The 20,861-nt window shown below is 35.6% G+C and overlaps 3 protein-coding genes across 3 annotated transcripts; 2 read left to right on the top strand and 1 right to left on the bottom strand.

Moving 5' to 3' along the window:
* Nucleotides 1–239: 239 nt before the first annotated feature.
* Nucleotides 240–1,839, top strand: LOC113783009 (lectin-like). The gene is made up of 3 exons (XM_027329012.1): nt 240–532; nt 779–897; nt 1,290–1,839. The coding sequence occupies exons 1-3, from the start codon at nt 284–286 to the stop codon at nt 1,657–1,659; spliced, it is 738 nt and encodes a 245-aa protein (XP_027184813.1). The 5' UTR covers nt 240–283; the 3' UTR covers nt 1,660–1,839.
* Nucleotides 1,840–3,081: 1,242 nt separating this feature from the next.
* Nucleotides 3,082–15,553, bottom strand: LOC113783055 (phosphatase IMPL1, chloroplastic-like). Its single transcript, XM_027329075.1, has 10 exons — nt 15,084–15,553; nt 13,414–13,484; nt 11,949–12,082; nt 10,848–10,936; nt 7,792–7,849; nt 7,562–7,614; nt 6,863–6,961; nt 6,544–6,657; nt 4,841–4,942; nt 3,082–3,391 (listed from the first exon to the last, which is right to left on the bottom strand). The coding sequence occupies exons 1-10, from the start codon at nt 15,411–15,413 to the stop codon at nt 3,293–3,295; spliced, it is 1,149 nt and encodes a 382-aa protein (XP_027184876.1). The 5' UTR covers nt 15,414–15,553; the 3' UTR covers nt 3,082–3,292.
* A 206-nt stretch (nt 15,554–15,759) lies between these two features.
* Nucleotides 15,760–20,856, top strand: LOC113782140. The gene is made up of 4 exons (XM_027328050.1): nt 15,760–15,819; nt 18,735–18,887; nt 19,789–19,932; nt 20,569–20,856. The coding sequence occupies exons 1-4, from the start codon at nt 15,760–15,762 to the stop codon at nt 20,854–20,856; spliced, it is 645 nt and encodes a 214-aa protein (XP_027183851.1).
* The last annotated feature ends 5 nt before the right edge of the window (nt 20,857–20,861 follow it).

Genomic DNA, 20,861 nt, shown 5'->3' with positions numbered 1-20,861 from the left:
GAATAACTTTACAAAAAGTAGGCAATCTGAATATGTCTTGATTATAGCCGTTAGTTATCAGGAGAAGAATAATCTTCTACTAAAAGATTCGTAAAAAACCGACATTTACATGAAGCCCAGCATTCAACTTGTAGCCATCAAGAATATGTGCTTCCTAGCTTGAGATTCGAGGTCCACTAAAAGAGAATATATCAACCTTTAACAAAGCAATCATGCTTGCAGAATATAAGCGCTGCTACCTGCAGCATAAACAAGGCTCCCCAAAGACTTCCTTTAGAACGAAATGGGGGCAGAGTGGTCACAAGATGAGGTATCACAGCCTACTGAAGAACACAGAAAGGAAACCCCTCCATGCACTCCACAGATCAACAATAATGAGTCTGGGGCAATTCAGAAGACTGCCACAGAACTTAAGCTTCCTCACAATCACGAAGAGATTCTCAAAGATGCTGATGCACCGGTTGACAAGTCCTCTACTGAGAAGCTCTATGATCAGCTATATGCAGGAGTATTCTTAAACCAAAAAAAGAAGGCAAGTGATTCTGTTTTTCAACACATTCACAAATTTTGGTATGTATCTGCAAACATCCACATGGTTTACAGATTTAGGAGTATTCAAAGTAATGCATCCTACTGAGTCTGAAATCCTGTTGGGTAGCCAAGTGAATTAAAAATTCCAAATAGAGCTATCATCACCATTTCTTTCATTTTATTTTTCATAAAATACGAACTTAATTGTGCAAGAATAGTTTTTACCAGAGACTTTTATGTAATGCAGAAGTATTGGATTGATAGGACCTCTAAGAGGAACTGCTTCATGCTATATGCAAGAAATCTTTCAATAACCTGGGCTGAAGACAGATCCTGCTGGCACTGGCCCTTCATAAAAGAATCCAGGTAGCTACTGAGAAGCATAGTTAGCAGACAAAACAAGAAGTCTGCGAACTGTGTCTAGCTCCATCCAGTACCCTAATGGTCCTCATTTATTATTAGCAGGATTAAGAGCTGAGGTAAACAAAGAACAACGACACGCTGCATCGGAAATCGAATAATAAACTAAGAGATGAAAGTCATAATTTTTGTAGAATAGTTATGAAGTTTTAACACTTCTTGGAAAGAATCTTTTTGAGTAAACGGTTAGTCACCAAAAGCCATGTCATTTGTTATGCACAATCAAAATTCAAAAACCAGATATGCCAAAAACACAACCAATAACAGATTTATCATGTGTTACAGACTGATGCTTCTGGACTATAAATTGATTACTTGTGCTGCTTCCTATTTTGCAGTGATGTGACTCTAGTTGCTGCAGAGCTGCTGAACGTTTGCTGGCTGGAAATTCATGGGTGGTTCAACACGGTCAATCTCACACCAAGAACTCTCTATCAGGTTGTATTTGTTCTTATGTTAAAAGATCCTGCTTATGGATGGGGAATTCCAGTGAACTTCAGACTCATTCTAGCAGATGGAAGCAGACAGGAACACAAAGAAAATATGATGGACAAACCTAGGGGAAAGTGGATAGAAGTCCTAGCAGGAGAATTTGAGACGTTGCCAGAGAATAATGGGAATATGGAGTGTTCAATGTATGAATATGAGGGTGGGGGGTGGAAGAGAGGACTGGTCATAAAAGGAATTCTCATTCGACCAAAAGACTGAAGTTCTTCAGCAATCAGCTACGACTGCAGAGGCAATTTATGCTGGACAAAGTTTACTTTCAAATCACACGAGATGAAGAATCCAATTACAAAAACCAATGTACTGAGGAATCAAAACAACAAGATGATGCTTCTATAAATAAAATGCCTTAAATTTCTCCTACAAACAATTTATCTTTTACACCTGTGTATAAACACTCCGAAGCACGTTGGTTGTTTAACTTTCCACGAACACAATTAATAAAGGAGATGCCCAGGGTTAACCGCCAAACCAATATAAGATTCATTTGACAACCTTATGAACACTACATAGACACAAATCTCCTCACTAAAAGTAATATTGAAAAAGATTATATGGCCTATGCTTTTGATGATACCTCTAGATCCATTCAACAGTTCACAAGTACAAACTGTAAACAACAAAAGTTACGTGGTCAAAGCATTTATTGTACTAAATTCCAGATAAATCAATTTATGTAGAAAAATAATCATTCAATAATTATAGAAGATAAGATACTTAGTGCTGAAACCTTATTCTATACTAATTTAACCGAAAATTGTATCATGGATCTATGATAAACTTCATAATGAATTTAAATTTGACAGCTGTATCATAATCTGAAAATATAATAGAGAAGAAACCTGAAAAGCAAAGAACTGCACATTTGCCAACTGTAGGCTGGCTGAACCCAGAAGAGATTATTATTATGTAGGTTCTTACTAGAACAGACGCTGTCCAACCAGAATAGAAAATTCTATGGAGCATAACCTCTCCAGAGATATTCTAATAACTAAAAGTTGGACGGACATTCTTCATTAGAAAATTGTAGCTACATATGTCTGCACACAAATGACTAGGTTCAAGATGTACATACATAAATCTTCACTCTCACCAAGGCTTATTCAGACCAAGAGCTTCAGGAGAAATTTCAGTTTGTGACATCTATTCTAGACATTAGTTCACCAAAGATTGCATTTGTGTTCAGACATGTGAAATCCCTTGTACTCGTAGTACCAAATGCTAGAGGACCTTCTAATGCTATGCATTTGGGCCAATTTCCTTGGACATAAGAGACAAATATACAGAGAAACATACAATATCACCAGAACCAAAATTCAAAAGTTTCAAGGAATTCATCACTGAACAAAGAATGATCAGATGAAGGTGCAATTTTAATTTTTATCCTGTGCCAGATGTTTAATGCAATGACTTAGTTACTGCTCCAGCCACCAAATGCGTACAAAGTATAGTATACAAGGAACAGAGGGGGACTTTTCAAGGGAAGCAGAAAATGAGATATCTATTAAATGAAACTCAGACCCATATTTCATAAGCCTATTTCCTTGTCTACATCTCAATATCTACCTCTAAGAAATTATTATATATTTAGCTTACTAAAAGTAAAATTTTGAGTTTAGGATATGAAACAACTACTCACTTGCAATTTCAGCCAAAAAGAAAATGACGAACTTCAATTACTGTTGATTTTACATCAGTCGCAAGCATTCAGTAGTATACGCTTGTATAGAAAGATATAGAATCTCAATAAAGATTAGAATTCAATGAAGTCATAGCCACCAAAACCTAACAGCAGGTCTCGTATCACAGGCACAAAAAGAACTATGTAGGTATGTCAAATATCTGTACGGTAATTTTCTGGCTTGTACCACAAAGAGAAATCAATTCCTTTGTTCTTTAATCTCTCAGTTGCAGGACCAATTCTCTCCAGCAGCTGCACATTTAATACAAGAATATCAGGTGAAGACTAAGGAAAACAAACAAAATACAAAAAAAATAAATGTTAATACTTTCTCATAATGAATTTTCTATTCTAGTCAGCAATCACATTCTAAAATACAGGTAAAGCACACGTCTCTGCAGCAGTCAGTCATTTGAACTCAAACAGAAACAGACGAGTGGAATGAGGTAATAACAACAGTAGCGAAAACAATACACATTGTCACGAATACATCAACTGATGGCCCGCATATCCATGGTCACAAATCCAGTAACAAGCCAGCAACTTCTGGCTAGTGGTAACAACCCAAAAAAGTGACTAAAAGGATTCAAATACATGAACTGAGGCAGAGGACAAGTGATGGTACTAACTAGGTAAATAAGAGAAAACAACATTACATATGTTATACATAATATCAGATATCACAATCATCCAGCTTTCCACCAGATTCCACACCAAACATGTCCCCACGCCACTCTTTAGCTGTGCTAGTTTCCTGCTCTCCACAGACATCCACAGTTGTCATATGTTCCTACCTACTTTTACCCACCATTATTTGGTTTGGAAGCTCCTACAGCTTAAAATAAGTCCTAACAGCCAAGGATCGAGATGCACATTTAAGATGAATTTCATGTGCTAAGATGGATAGCAACATTTAGAAGGCCTTCTGGGGCTTGTGAGGAAAGTATAAGTTTGAGTATTCAATAAAAAATTCAGCTTCAGAGTGTGTCAGTTTGATGTGTCTTTTGATCCATTTCACATATTGAATGGTTACCTACTCAAAGAAACTGTACATGGAGTAAAGTCCAGTAAAAATCATATAAAACAACCCAGATTCTTTTCAAAGTTACAATTAACTAGAATAAAGATCTTTGGAGGTAGCTATACTAGCACGAGATTGCCTACAACTTAATTTCTTCTTCTGATCAAAAGACTGTAAGCACTCCTTTGGAGTGCAGTGACTGGTAAAGTGCTTCTAAAATCAAAAGCTCCAACTTCAGCTTCATCCAAAAGTACTATCAAGTGAAAGTACCTAACCCAAGAATTATTAATGAAATTAACAAGCACTTCACAAGTGTAAAGATTCCAACTAAAAGCACCATAGTCCAGAACGAACTCTAAAGTAATTATACAAGATCTGGATGGTCAGTCTCCAAATCAGATCGATAGTAAACAAGCTTGCAACCATCATGTTTTCTTTCTAGCAATTGTTAGAGAATATTTAGCTTTATTCCCCTGTTGGATTTCATTCACGATTTGATGCATATATGGGATAATCATATAAAATATTCTGTTACAGGGAAAAAAACACACGCACGCACGCACAATTACACCTTACGCGAAGATTGCTGTTTTTGAGTTATAGCATCACGAGCTTAAATCTGGGCTCATCACTGAGAAGAAATTAAATTGTGAATGCAGTATACAAGGGGGATAATTAACCTTTGCATGCAATACACCATTGGATACCAAGACTGATCTATCAAATACTGAAAACTTCCCACCATCCATGCAAGAAACTGCTCCTCCAGCCTCTTCAACAATCTGCTAGAATTTGCAGTAACACATATTCCATTATGAGTCAAGAGCAGCCAGCAATAACCATAAGAAGCGAAAGTGACAACTATCACTTTTAGAACCCTGAATCTTGAATGAAAATATATAATCAGATCATCCAAATTCTTTATCAAAGTTTGTACCTCAAAGTAGTACATTTAATTTAAATACTGCAAAATTCTTAACTAATCAATGAAAGACTTCATATAACACAGTTCTAAGCATCATAAGTTGAGCCATTATTCTGTTGTGATCTAAAAGCTACCTTAATCTCTGCTATACTCACTTTTGAGAATAGTTATTAAACCTGGCCTGGCCCGGTGGTTTGACCAGTTAACAAGGTGAACAGGCCATTAGGCCAGGCTGGGTAGCTAATCTGACTGGACAAGGCACTCAACCGCTAAATTTCAATGACTCAGCGGTTCAACCAGAAGAACCAGGAACCCATGAGGTTTTTTAAGAAACCCTGGTCTGTGAATTTTGGAGAAAAAAGTTAATCATATGCTGCTGCTTCATTTCAAACATGCAACCTCCAACATGAGGTGGCAAGCCTCCCCGCTGGGCCAGTAGCTCTCCTGATGTTAGTTGAAGGTTTTCTATATATTTATTTATTTCTTAATGTCCTCCCTTTATTGAAGCCTTTTGTTAAAGCTTCATTATGCCCTCATCCTCTGTGCTAAAAATTAAGAAATTAATTGCCAAAAGATATATTATTGCAATTCAATATCAATCAAAATGATATATTATTACAATCCATCCACAAGACAAATTTGATTCAAAATAAAATTTTACCTCTGGAAGTTAAATTAAATGAAATAAAAATTTACACTTGAAAGTTGGTTTGAAATACTAATGAAATTTATTGCTCTTAATCCTTAAAGTAGTTAATTACTTAACATTTCATTGAAAACTGAAGAAAAATTTTGTAGTAAATTGTAACATATTCTGTTAATATCTATGCAATATATATTGCATTAAAAAGTATAAGTACACTATATTTAATTTTAAAAAATAATTTTTTAAGATCAGATTCAATCAACCACCCACTGGTTGAATCTGTAACCCATTGACCCACCCCTTTCACCGGTTTCCTGTCCGGGACAGATTTAATAAGTATGGTTTTGAGGCTATATTGTTACATTAGCTCATAAAGGTAGCATTCACTTTATTAGAGACACTGCTTCACCAAAACTTTTCCCTGTTCAGTTGACTTATAGTCACTGCAATTTTTACAAGAAAAATGCAGGCATATCTTACACTTCATGCTGATAATAAGCAGATGGCATACAGATGGAAAGGATAGCAACAAATTCCTAATTTAGCAGAAAAGTCCCAGTACGTTCTTTTTGGTAAGTAAACATCCTATTTATTTGAAGTTCAATAAAAGTTAGACAGCAATGTTGTGTCAAAATAGACCATTGTCAATCTGTATCATTAAAGCACTAGATCGAAAGAACATAAAAGAAATAAAACTGTACTCTCAATGAAATAAGCCTGATACTTGAATTTCTAGAGGAATTTTTGGAAAGTAAACTGCAGACTCATCTTTTGCAAGTTTAAAATGGCACAATAAAAAAGGAAAAAATTACCAATACACCAGCTGCCATGTCCCAGGGTTTTAGACGATATTCCCAATAGGCTTCAGCAATCCCAAAAGCAACATGGCACATGTCCACGGAAGCAGCTCCAAGCCTTCTAACACCCTGACCAAGAAGAGGACAAACAGACAGATAGACACATAATAAGATGGAGAAAGAAAGATAGAAATAAATAAGTTAACCGTTAGTTCTTAGTTCGAAAAAGAAATAAGTGTTTTTATATTTGGGATTAAATAAAGCTAACAACTAAAATAGGTAACTCAAGATTATGGTTTCTTGTAGTTTATATAATAAGAGAAGAGAGTTGTACCCTGCTAACATCAGTAAATTCCTTGAATAAATCAATGTTGGTAGCCCATGCATCATCATGTTCATATCCAAATCCAGTCACCAGAAGCGATTTTTCCACCTAAATGTCAACAAGTACAAAAAAATGTTAGCTGGGAGCAAAAGAAATTCAAATTAATAAGTCATAAACACCTAAATAGGAAGTGACATATTAATGTAAGTTATTGTCAGTTTGATACAGTTGATCAAACAGACCGCTTAACAGATATATTGTGGCTTTCAATGTAAGCACATTGAAATTGTTACACAGAAGAATATATTGTAAGCAACATAAGATTTGTCACTATTTCCTTGTCTAGCTTTCCAAGAACTCAGAAGAATTGGAAACTAGTTCTTGCATAGGGCTTAGATTGGCATTGTCTGATGTAACAGCTTAAGATTCTTTGCATGTATGAAGGAATGCTACCCTTGTGTAAAATCTGAAATTCTCTGATCAATAAAAGTTTCTTACTTTGCCAAAAAAAAAAAAAAAAAAAAAAGCTTGAAGCAAGCAAAATGCTGGATTTTAATACTTCTGAGAAATGCTGTTGCCATGAGACGTGCATGTCCTTTATAAATATTAACTCAGAACAGGTACTTCATGTAGCCATCTAAGACCATGAAGCTATACAATAACCAGAATCTCATTAACATTTTATCTGAATGTGGTACAATCACTAACCTTATCAGTTTGACTGACATGAATCTTTTCACCATTGGCAAAGGCACCTTCACCTAATAAAATCAAGATTAGCAATTAACTAATTAATCAGTATTTGTCTTAAATCCAATACTAAAAGAGAGAACAAAAATTAAGGGGTCAAACTGAACTGGACTAAAGTAAGTTTTCTTGAAATCTAAAAGAGAAAACAAATAGAAAAACTTGAACTGGGCTAAAGTAAGTTTTCTTACCAGAAGCTGCAGAAAAGGTGCGAGTATTCCAGCACATGGGGCCGCCAACAAACTCTACCTACAGATATGCAACTGCATAATCAACATGGAGTTACAAAAAAGGAACTGTCTTTTTTTCGAGAACAATAACATGGGCAAATTCTGGGTTTATTTACCTTTCACTATGCTTGGAAATTCACAATTAATCAGACTATAACCATAAAAGATCCTTGATACGTCAATTTTTAAGTAAGAAGTACAAATTATAAAGAGAAAATGTCGAATGTGAATCCCACCTGCATGTCACTGAAAGTTTACTTTTAATAATATTCAAAAAGTAAAAGACAACTCGAGTTCCCTGAGAGGAGAAGATTCTCTTTTTGACTCTCAACAGTATCAGGAAAAATTGCTAATCAACAATACTACATTTGGAACACTGTCTTTTAAACATCAGATGCTTAACAATGCACCCTTCTGTTCTACACCCTAAAAAGTGTCTCTGTACTAATCAAATTGCTGCTATTCAAAGTTTACAAGAGCATAAACATTTCGATTTAGATTTTTATAACCATCACATACTGTCATAAAGGAGTAAGTAAATGATTCCTGGTGCTGCCTGTGTTTACGACCATGGTTGTATGATAAAGGGGCATTTGTGGTTACACACACATACTCATGGAGACACAGTGCTCAACAGATGAAGTACCCATAGGGCTGTAGCCACTGAAGCTTAAAGCACAGGCACATTCACCCTAAGCAAATTTGTAGTGAAACTGGAATTTTAGGTTCAGAACCTAGCTTGACGATGTGTTTGATTTTTGGGGGAGAAATGATGCTGCAGCTATGATGTAGCTAGAAAAGGCCAAACCTTATTGGAGACTTTAAGTCAGAGTAGGTCATCAGAAAAGCTTTCATCCAAGGCTAGGTCTCGATGGCAAGTGTTCGTAATGTTTGGACTGCAAAGTTCTCTGCTATCAAGGCAAATTATTGCCAAAAAAATGCTGTTTGGATTGCTACAACATTGTCCAAAAACAAAAAAAAATCTTAGTGCTCTAGTTTTCTATCCAATGGCAGTTGTGATCATAACGGAACATTTTTGTAAGATAATTTGGTGCATCAAATGCTAAGTGATTTAATTGCTTTTCCATTAAAGAATATAAGATCAATGGCCCAGTTCTAATGGAAATTGGACTCTTCCCAGATAAGACTTTACTCGGACTTTACTCCTAACCACAACCCTATCCTTACTTCTGAGCTATCCTACCTACTGACTCTTAAAACAAACTCACGAGGAACTGGCTGTCTTGGGAAGAAATGAAGTAAGCCATGGCTCACTACTTGCTACCAGCAGATCACAAGCAAAGAAATGCATACAGTTTGTGCAACTAATGCAAGAGAATATGAGAGTATGTGACAATACTAGTAAATTCCGTGACTTGCCTACTTGCTATTGCTTAAATAGATGGAACAATGGTGTATGATTGCTATGTCGGCAATAGGATTAAAATCTTTGTTTTCCTTAAAAGTTGCTTCAGTAAAGGTGTATTAATTGGCGGATACCGACTCAAGTTGCTTCTTTCAATGAGGATACATCCGAAATTCCCCCCAAAGGTTCCTATCCAAATTGTTCGTAAGAAGGTGAGTTCACTGACATAAATTTCACTTAAAAAACCCGTTAATAACCCACAGAATCACCATGATGGCCACCAAAGAAAAAGCTTCATTAGCTTTCAACTTCACAATATGTCCACAAAGTTTCCCGTAAAAGCTCCTCTGAAAAATGTCTAGAGAGAAGACAAATCCACTCAAGAAGTACATGTGCAGTTCCTTTCAAATTTAGCTTCAGAAAAATGATATCTACCTGTGGATTCAGTCAAGATACAAATCAGCATGGCTATAGCCACAGAAGTCATAGACAGCCACCTTCAAAACTTTATTAACATTCCAGTTGATTCATCAACTAAATTTTTTTTTATGTTAAGTCTTCCTGTGGATTTAGCATTGGAAATTGTCATTCTTGATGATTTTTTTTTTCTTTCCTATTGAGATTAATGAGATCTTTTTCAAAATATCTAGACGAAAATCAAGACATGCAGCACAAGCTTGTTTAAAAATCTATTTTTCAACCAGGCAGGTGGAGGCTAAATTAGTTTGACTGGAGTTAAAACTTTAAATAGTTTAACACTTAAACTTTGATTTGGTTGCTCTAATTTAGTTTGACTATACATCGCACTATCTCCAGGTTCATTCTCTCATTCTCTTCATCCTCCCCTTCTTATGGCCCGTGATGGATTCTGCTGATCAATCAGTGATCCTCAACCTTGATCATCAGATGATTAGCTCGTTAGTTAGACAGTTGACAGAATCAGTTTTTGTAGCCACATAGTAGAGTTAGTTACAGCTAGATGGAATTCAGTTAGTCGTTTTTGCTGTAGTAGCTGGATTGTATAGTCAAGCTAGCTTCATAAATAAGCAACTGAATGTATCATGGAGGCTATTGTCAGATGTAATTTCTCCTCTTTTCTCAAATACAATCTCTCCCATTTTCCTCTCTCCACTGTCTTTTCGTTGTCTTCTTTTCTGATTCTCTTCTCTCCCTACTCTCTGATACTCTCCCTCTCATTTTTGATATCTGATTAAGCCATAACACCACCCCCCCCCCAAAAAAAAAAACCCCCCATGGGGCAGCCTTTCTGATTCAATTTCAGTCAAAATGGAGGCAGCCTACTTATAGCTGCCAAGTCCAACGGGTCAGAATATGAAAGAAACTTGAGTTTATGTGGTATACACAAAAAATAAGGATCAAAGCAGTGGTGTATTTCAAAAATTACAGCTTAGTCTCTCAGGTTTATGAATTGCTACTAAGCAAACACATAATTCAGGTTCTGACACAACCTAGTGCGCCTATGACTTAAACTGTCATTTAACTGTACCAAACACATGTTTAAAAAATGTTAGGCTGACACAAATGAGCAAATTTATAAAGAAAGATACCATGTGCTAATCTAGTAACTCCAACTTAACAAATGAAAATAAGCTTATGTCAATGCGATAGAATAAGCTCTTCCATTGCTTACCACAGTGGCGGCAGCTGGCTTGCCTCTAAACAATACTGCAACAGACACAGAAAAGCTAGGATAACCATGTGCAAAGTTTGTGGTCCCATCTACATTGTGGAAAAGAGGTAAGCTGAATAATCCTTTCATATAGAGAGAAAGCAGTATAGCAGCACCTAGAACTAAAAAAATAAAAATAAAAATATAGCACCAAGAACAGATGCTACTACGTCTTTAAGTAGTCTGTGGAACAGGATAGCAAAAAGCCAAACTAACTAGAAAACATAGTTGTATTTGAGCAATGAAAAATTAAAAGCTTTTCAAATGAAGCATTCAAATTACTCCTACAGGGAGCCCTCAAAACTATGACACTCAATACGCTGGTACTAGAATTCATGGAATAAATCAGCAAGAAATATTTTACGAATTCCACCAAGGCATGTCAGTTTTCATGCTTTCAAGAATTTTTGCATGCTCTCTTGTTGATGGAATGCTCCGGTTCAAGGCTCTCTTTGCAAAGACTTAGATTCTGGGGTTGGTGAATATAAAATTTATGCCCAGCACTGTACTAATGCTCAATTTCTAGCCAAGTTATGCTGCAGTCTGACAACATCACAGGCAAACTCTGTTTGTGGCTTTGTTCTCCAAAGCTCAAAATAAGGTATAAGCAGCTTTGTGATATTAATAAACAAGTTAATATTGAGAATTTGTTATAAAAATTCTAAGTATGGATTTGTTTTCATTTTCTGAAAAGCTAAAAGATGTTTCCAAATGCAACTCAAGTTGCTTACTAAAACAGCTTATAACTTGTTTTAAGCTGTTGAGAACAAGCCCTTATACATGATAAGCAAGTAAAGAAACAGGAAAGTAAAATTAGATAAACAAACTACATCACACAATGGAAATGATAAGCCAAAAGATGGAATGATGTTATCACATAGACACAAGAAGATGGTCCAAAATGTAAAGTGACCGCACTGTCAGGAAAGATATAGGTAACCATACGGAAAACCACTTCAAGTAGCTTGCAATAGTCTAGTCAAGTTCCATAAAGATAAGGAATTCAGGATAAATATCATGTAAATCTGTATGTAGACAAATTAACAGATTTATGAGCCAAACCTAAAGGATCGATACACCAAAGGTAATCAGAGGAAGAATCTCCTATGAGCCCTCCCTCCTCACCAAGAATTAGGTGATCTTGGAAGTTATTCCTGACAACATCTAGAATAGCAGCCTCACTCATTTTATCTGTGCTGGATAAGAATTCAATACAATAAATAAAGATGCAAAATTAGGAATAAGACTGCTTCAAAAAAATGACAATAGGAATATAAGAGAATTGTAGAACTGACATGCAATAATACAAACTGTAAAATTAAGATAAAGATACTGAGCAATTAAAGAGAAACTCTTTCATCTAAATAATAAAGCATGCCCTAAGCAGAAAATGCATAGAAGTGAGGGTAATATAGCATGTCAAAAGTAGAGAAACATAACTATAACAGCAGAAGAACCAGAGCTAGAAAACAAATAACAAAAAAATAAAAATCAAGAAAGATAACAACTTTGAAAGTTGAGATCAAGTACAGAAATAAGACAAAGCATATCTAGTACGGATGCATTTTAGGATAAGAAATTGCCAAAGCAAATATGAAATTGTTCAACGAATTTGGTCTCTGAAGCATTAACAAGATGATCAGTGTCTGGTTAAACAAATTCAATTTTTTTAATCAAAGAGACGAAAGACATCAAAAAAGAAAATGTTAAATTAGAATAGATCACATATTTCACCTGTAGAATGTTTAACATTTTATGTATATACATAAAAAAATTTTGATTTGGTGGATTAGGAAGACCCCAGTGATAGAGTTTCAGTAGTCTTGGACTGGAAATGCTGTATTACACTTTTTTGAGTTCATTTTGGTCTATGTTGAAAACAATAGCCATAACTAGGTGAACAGAATGGATGGAAATCATAGTGCGAACAACGTAAGAAGAATGTTTATGTATTCTTTTCGTGGTTGGGCACAAAGTGCAGATAGGAAGTCAAGGTGCCAATAACAATAGCTATAAATAAACGAAAGCAGCCAGAAAATCACAAATAAGTTAGTTCAATCCAACGGCATCTCTCTACAGGGAGTATTGATAGGTTAATCATGATAGAGGTTAACGCATGGGTACAACACACACTACAAAGATAGAAATTTTATGATTGCATGATAAACGGCATTTCTCCCAGAAAAAAAAAAGGACGTTAAGATATCATACAGCTGCACCTGTGCCCTCCAGTTATGATATAGTTTAAACACAAAAGGGATATGTGTAATACATGCATCAAGAATCACCCCACTAGGGTAAGCTTGACATGGAATTTGGATAAAAATAACTGCATTGTGATCCTAATGTAAAATATGCTTACTACCTAACATATACATCAGTTTTAGCAACTCTTAAACAAGCAACCAATCATAACACAATCAATTTCAAATAGTAACTAAACAATCAAAAGAATTGCTTAAATATGCATAATTTTTTATTAACAGAGGTCTAAAGCACAAAAGCATAGGTACTCTATAATTCTTACTCAGTCACCAGATCGCTGAGTCCTATTTTGTAGGCAATAGTTCGAGGCTTGTTCACAGTATCCATTACAACCTGAAATGAATTAAGAAAGCTTAATTAGATATCCAGAAATGATCTTGCTTTTCTTCAGAAATCAGAAAATAGTAGTGATTTAAAGCAATTAAAAACAATGGAAAGCGGAACCTATGTGCTCAGAATGAAGGATAATGACAGGGATTATAGACTGATGTTGACAAAGCGGAAGAAAATAAAATTTTGAAAATGAAGATCAGAAGCATTTTTTCACTGATTCATCTGTAAGCAATGGTAAAGTCATCTAGAGGCAAAAGGATTTCAACGTAAAACATGCCATGCAACTGCATTTTGGGAAAAAAAAATAGCAGATTAATTCTATTCATGGTCATCCATTGAAAGAACATTGAAACCACAATGTATAAAAAAATTGTCTTGATGCCAAAAAAAAAAAAAAAATTTTAAGATTGGTGGAATTTTCCCCATCTCTGTCCTACATCCAGGATTTACAAATATTGGCCTGCATCTCACAAATAGAACCAACAAAGCATTCTTGAATGCAAATGACTCAGTCGCTCAAAGAGATTAAAACGCAAAAATGGCATGAAACAAAAAAGGAAAATAATATATTCTGTTGGATCATTACTAACTTGACAAATATGGATATAAGATCATTAAATTAACTTAATTATAACAATGTTTCAGGCTTACGTATCTATTCCAACTATCATACTGCACGAACAAGCCCATATTAGCAACAATCTGAACAAGATTATTACCAGAACCAATCAATGCTATTTCATGAAATACAGATTGTTTCTTTTTCGCCCACAGGTAAGCATGTCTTCACGTTACATCTTTACAAAGCAGTATCCCATCAACTCTTAAGAGTCCTGATCATCTTTTTATTTTTCCAGTCCTGTCTGCTACACTTACCAAATACTCTTAATTCACTCCAATAGAAAGACATTAAAATCCAGGTCTAAGCAATTTTATTTAACCATACCTTGATCAAGAAAATACCTTGGCAAAAATTATTGGGAAACCTTCTAAGAGAATCCTTCTATAAAAGCATGCAAGGCCTCATAGGGTTAACTTTTGCAGTCAAAATTTTCTTCTATTTGGCATTGTTATAAAGGCCTTGGTGCATTTAAAAGTTGCAAGGACTTACGATCAACAATTTATAACAGTACAGTTGCCAGAAAACACGAGATGGTTTTCTTGGCCATTCCATCCATCACTTTTTGTAACACCTAATAATTGACTTTGGGAATGGATATCATCCCCTCATTCCCTAGTGGCAACGTAAAGGAACTCGATATCACTTTCAATTAAACAATTCCAGTTTAGATGGTAATAAGGCTACTAATTTCCTTAAAGAACAGAAAAAGCTACTGAATCCACAGCTAGCCTTGGAAATGCTGTACAGGTAAAATTCTACATCATTAACAACTTAACGGATAGTGGGCAAAATCGGCAGATACAGATAGAGCCATCAATTGAAATCTCACATCCAACAAACTTAATTAACTGCTGCCAAACAACTAATTTCTCCAAGAAAGAAACGACAATAAAGCACTGATCCTATATTCACCTTGAGACTGGTTTTTCTACACAATTGACAAGTCGTAAAAAATCAAGAGTTATATGGAATCAAACCTTAGCACCAGTCTCAGCAGCAGTTTGAACAACTTGGAGAAGCTGTTTGGAAGGAATTGGCCCAGTTGACTCAGCACCAACTTTAAAGAACTGCTTTTGATTTGAAACTTCAGAAAATACAGAGGCCTTGCTGCATAATCTTCTTGTGGGCATTGCTTTAAAAGATGGTATGCTACAAAACCCATCTCTGCAACCCCTGAAGGAGTCCAAATTTGCATTGGAACTCCTAAAGTATGAAACTTTAGGATAATTACGGGGTAGAATTGATGTATGTTTTTGACAAAATTTGGAGGGTGTCAAAGTGGGTGAGAGCAGAAATGATTTCCCCATCAGGAGCAGTTGATGATTCCCCTTGGTTAACTTTTCCGGATTTTATGTCCCTTGTGCCCTGTCTGCAGAGTACCAAGAAAGTTGTAAGGCGTACTATTGCTATTACAGATGGCTTCTAGCATTCAACCTTGTTAGCGTGCATCATGTGCACATGTTTTCCTCTTTCACCGAATGCAAAAATGGATGATCCGGTGTTTGAACCGGGCAGGAGCGGTCCCACTCTTGGACGGTCTCCTCACAAGGTCCAACGAATGGACCACAATAAGCCACGTCAGAAAAGCTTCAGTAGGGACTAGAACGACATCGTGCTGAGGAAAAACGAAAAAAATAAAAAGAAAAAGACTTGATGGACCGTGTCATGAAGCGTCGGTCTATTCCCGTGCAACTGAATAGTCAAAACGAAAAGGTAAGTGGCACTTCTTCCAAAATAATCCTCACATATTTGTTTGCACAATTCTACAAAACAGAGCAAGAAAGAAAAGTAAGGGGAAAATAACATTGCAGAATTGGAAATAGAGTGGCTGCGAAGGAAATCACGGAGAGGAGAAGCAATAACTAGTGGCAGAAGGAGAGAGTTTAGGATTGGTACTCAAATATCAAAGGGCTTGAGTAAGGTGAACAGGAATTGTGAAGTACAAGGTTGGGAGATCTGGAGAAAAGATAGACCAGAAGAAACACAGGTAAGAAAACAGTAATGGTATCACATAAATTGTGGATCAATTTGACTTGTAGTTGTCTTTTGCTGTATATATCGTTGTGAACAAATGGACTGATTATACTTGTTGCAGTTTTGGTTGAAGTAATTGTTTAATACAATGGAAAATGGATAATACGTTGGAACCTTCGGTTGCACATAATAGGTATTATAATTACCAACATAGAGAAAGAAAGGTATTGAAAATTTTGTACACCAAGTGCTTGCAAAATCGCATGCATGGGTTGGGGATTGTTATGGTTATTGTGCATGAAGTTGGTGTAGGTTTTGTTACATAACAGTGCCTGAATGGAGATTAAACATGATATGGGCTTCTAAGATGGTACATGCTGTTGAGGGAAACATACAAAGTGAAGTGAAATGGTTACAAGATATTTCATTTAAGGGCGCCGTTTATAGCATGTTGGAAATGTATTAATTTGTGTGAAAGAATACTAACATGGAGTGAAATTGTTATGCAGATGTAAAGTGAAATCTCTTAATTTAATGAAGTTAAATCAAGGTCCGTCCACCAAACAATAAAAGGAAATAGAATAAAAAAGTATAAAAGGAGAAGGGTTAGGGAGATGAACATGTGTACAAATCATGAATATGATGCCTCATTTTTTTTTACTTCATACTATAAACACAAGAATGAATAGAAAAGAAATGAATAGTGGATCGCATCGAACTTGGTAGGTAGGAGAGTATTTTGAATTTCAAGAATGGTAGGTAGAATAAATAACAAACTATGTAGTTTAGTATACTTAGTGTCGAAAAAAGGTTAGAAGTCATGATAGGTATTGTGTTTGGAGATGAAGTTTGATAACTGTTGCATGCAATGGGTCAACAGTGACACCATCAGAAGTGGTGTGTGAAATTGTCACAAAATTATGCGAATTTGGCACCCTGTGTTTGTTACTTTATTGGAATTGTACAATAGCACGGGGAGTAGAAGAAGAAGTCGCTTGCATCGAACATGCTAAGTAGGACAGAAGATTATAAGTTGACAATGGCAGGTAGAAAGTATGCCAAACTGTGCAGTTTGGCATATTCAATGTGGAAACAAGTTTACATGTCTTGATAGGTATTATGTTGCACATCATGTTGGATAACTCGTTTATGCAACGAGTACTAGTGACACCTTCAGAATGGTGTGTAAAATTGCCCCAACATAATCTGAAATTGCAAGAATGTGATTGTCACTCCACTGAAATTATATACTAGCACAGTGCTTAGATAGACAAGTTTATTGCATGGAACTCAATAAGTAGGAGAGTAGGTTATAATTTGACAATATGTGGCAGAAAAAATAATAAATTATGAAGTTTGGTATACTCAGTGTGGAAAAATGGTTACGAATCTTGTTAGTTATTGTGGGTGCACATCATGTTGGATAATTGTTACACGCAGTGATTCAGAAGTGTTCGGTAAAATTGGCTGAACATACTTTGAAATTGTTCCACGGGTTTGTTACTTCATTCGTATTGTTGAATAACGTGATAAATAAAGGAGAAGTTGATTGCATCGAACTTGATAAATAGGAGAATAGATTATGATATGACTAAATTAGGCATAATTAACAAGAAACTTTGCACGGTGGCAAACAAATTGTGAAAGGAAGATTACTAGTACAGTAATTATTGTGGTTGGTTATTATGTTTGATAGCTGTTACACACAGTAGGTCAGAAGTGACAGTAATAGAACTGCTCTGTAAAATTACATCAACATACTGTAAAATTGCTTGCCCCCATGTGCTACTTCATTGGTATTGTACAATAGCATGATAAATAGAAAAAGAAGTTGATCTCAAGCAAAATTTGATAGGAAGGACAACAGATTATGTTGATTAATGCTAGTTGGAATAAATAACAAACTGCGAAGAATGACTTACTCAGTGTGAAAAAAAATGTTACAATTTGTATTATAGCTAGTGTGACTAATATTTGAAACTCATATATTATGCTTAGCAGTACTTCATCGTATATTATGCATGTGGCTGGAAATGAAATTTTGGAACTAAAGTGCAATTTATTTGTAAAAAAACATTAGTTTAAGTGTGAAGAACGCGATCAAGAAGGTCACGTCAGGAAGCAAACAGAGAAGAACTAGTTGAAACAATTGGTGGAACAGAACAAGAGGCACCACCCAAATCATTGAATAGATAAGTGGCCAGTGCTTGTGTATGGTCATGGCAAGTTGGATTTGTCATCATTATAATGCATTACAATGTTGATAATGCAGGGGCCGGATGAGAAGGAAAAGAACCAATAAAAGGTATGATCGTTTAGGTGGAGAGGAAGAAATACAGACAGCAGGAATAAGCGATGTCACAGAACCAGTCCCACCATTGAATCCATGGATGAAGTTCAAGCAAGATCATTGAATTTGAGAAAAAAATAATGTTACTAAATAACACAAATAACTTTGGAGTTTTGAATGTGGACAGGAAAGAGTATCAACGTATGGTTTCGACGAAGGGTGTTAAGATGAAGAGGTATGCTGGTCTAGCAAAATAAACACTACAATCATTCAACTGATGGTTAGGTTAAGGAAAAAATAGTGAAATGAACAATTGTTTTAGGTTTAATTTAACGTGTCTTTTGACTTTGTTTATTCAATGCAGTACAATGACATTGTCCGTGCAGCATATAATAAGTTGAGTGAGGAAAATGTGAGGAAGCGAAAGGAGGAGTATTTGAAAGAGAAAGAAGAGTACGAGAAAGAAATGGAACGTCTTGTAAAATTGATAGTGCGAAAAGCACGGGTTCAGGTTAAGGTAAATACACGTCATGATTCATCAAACACTTCATGAAAGTCTATTCGTGCCTAATGCATATATCTAAAAAGTAGTGTAGAATCAGAATTACACTATCCGTTGCTCACCAAAGCAGATGTTATGTTTAATTTTACGAATCAATTAAACAAAGAAGCAACAAATTAGAGACATAAGGCTTGGAGGGTTGCTAGACATACAGTCTCACTGGATTCCTAATGGCATAACTACCTGGTTAGTCGATAACTTTAATCCGACATTGAGTTGTTTCAATCTACATGGAGATGGTATGCTACCTTTAACATCAAAGGATATTAGTTTAATCCTAAGGATCCCAAATGACCGTTCTAGTTGGAGACACTGACACTAGTGAGGTTAGGGGAACCGGACCAAGTCGCAGGACATATAAATGGAAAGGGCTGCCGAATGAGTTGATAGCCATGAATGCAGGAGAAGAATTCATACGACTATTTGTTGCATTTGCTTGTGGATGTCTATTGGCTCCAAGCACTAGGGTTGAGTACAAAATAAGGTTTTGAACCTGTACGCAATTGGTTAATAAGGTGGCAACATTTAACTAGGTTGAGTATGTTAGGATCGTACTATGTAATAAGGTGCTAGAGGTACAAAAAAAAAGTGAAAAGTAGCACCAATACGTTGGCGAATGCATCTTCGTTCTACTGGTAAGATTAGGTACTAGTAGTCATGATTGAAGTCTAATTTAATGGTTAGATGACGCAACGATAAATCACTTTTGCGTGTATGTAAACTACTGTCTGCATTTCCATGTTCTCTTCAAGTTAGTGTGAAGGATTGATTAGATTATGCTCAAATGAATGCGTGTACAATGAGGCATACACTAAAGGAAGGCTGTAATTGAATTAATTGCTCTATTTTATTGCAGATTCATTATCTTGATCGAGTGAAAATACTAAAACATAAAATGTCAAGGACTATACAAATAGCAAAGGCATGGACAAATGCTGTGATCTCTGAAAGGGATGCATTGGAGATTAAAAATCTTGGGGCTTATGGAAAAGAAAAACTGGCAACATGTTATTTATTGTTTAACACACATCACATAAAAAGTTTGTATATGTATTACGTGGCTTGCATATTGAAATGATTGATTAAATTTGATGTTAAAGGTTGGACCACATGATTCGATAGAGAATGAATATGGTGTGTAGGCTACTGAATTAACCCCAGATTTGGTAGGGATGATGATGGACAACGGGTATACTGATATTGGTGTAAGTGGGCCTATTCCATGGTTAACGAAGTTTATATAAATATTGACGTAATCACTGCATATTAATGTCAACAGTATGGGTCAAAATAACGTACACACTTGTAAAACATACAATTATATGTTAATATATGAAACCAATCCCAATATTATATTGAACAAATAAGTTATCTTTAATTAAATTCCATAGTGTAAAACATAAATGTAGTGATCTTTTGGATAATCATGTTATAAATAAATGAAAATGCAATTTTCGTTGTGACCATTTTACTACATGTTATAGAACTTGCACTTAACGTATTATGCCAGTAGTACAACAGTTAAATTAGGAATTTTCACTTAGACACCAGGTAATTGTATCCATTCTGTATTCTATTCTATTCTTGAGAACATGTGAATAGCTTATGGATTGGTAATGTCGTCATGTAACTACAGGCTGAGCTAAATGAGCTATATAACATTGCTGTTAGTAGCCAACGAAAGATATTAAAGATTGCAGAAATGCTCTCTTCTCATCCGAGAGCAAAAGCTGCATCGTCTGGGGCTGTAGCATTGGACAAAGGAAAAAAATCGCAGCAAAAAATACATACAATGCACCAGGGTCCTGATAACGATGAAGAGTTGAAATATCAATCTGCGGAAGAAGGGGGTGGCGATGAGGATGATGGTGCTGATGAAATTGATGAGGAAGGGTCGGAAGAAGATGAGCGACATACAGAGTAATATGA

Source organism: Coffea eugenioides, chromosome 9, assembly GCF_003713205.1.
Source record: "Coffea eugenioides isolate CCC68of chromosome 9, Ceug_1.0, whole genome shotgun sequence".
Classification (NCBI taxonomy): domain Eukaryota; kingdom Viridiplantae; phylum Streptophyta; class Magnoliopsida; order Gentianales; family Rubiaceae; genus Coffea; species Coffea eugenioides.
The sequence above is the reverse complement of the archived record's forward strand: the minus strand, read 5'-3'. Positions and strand labels throughout refer to the sequence as shown.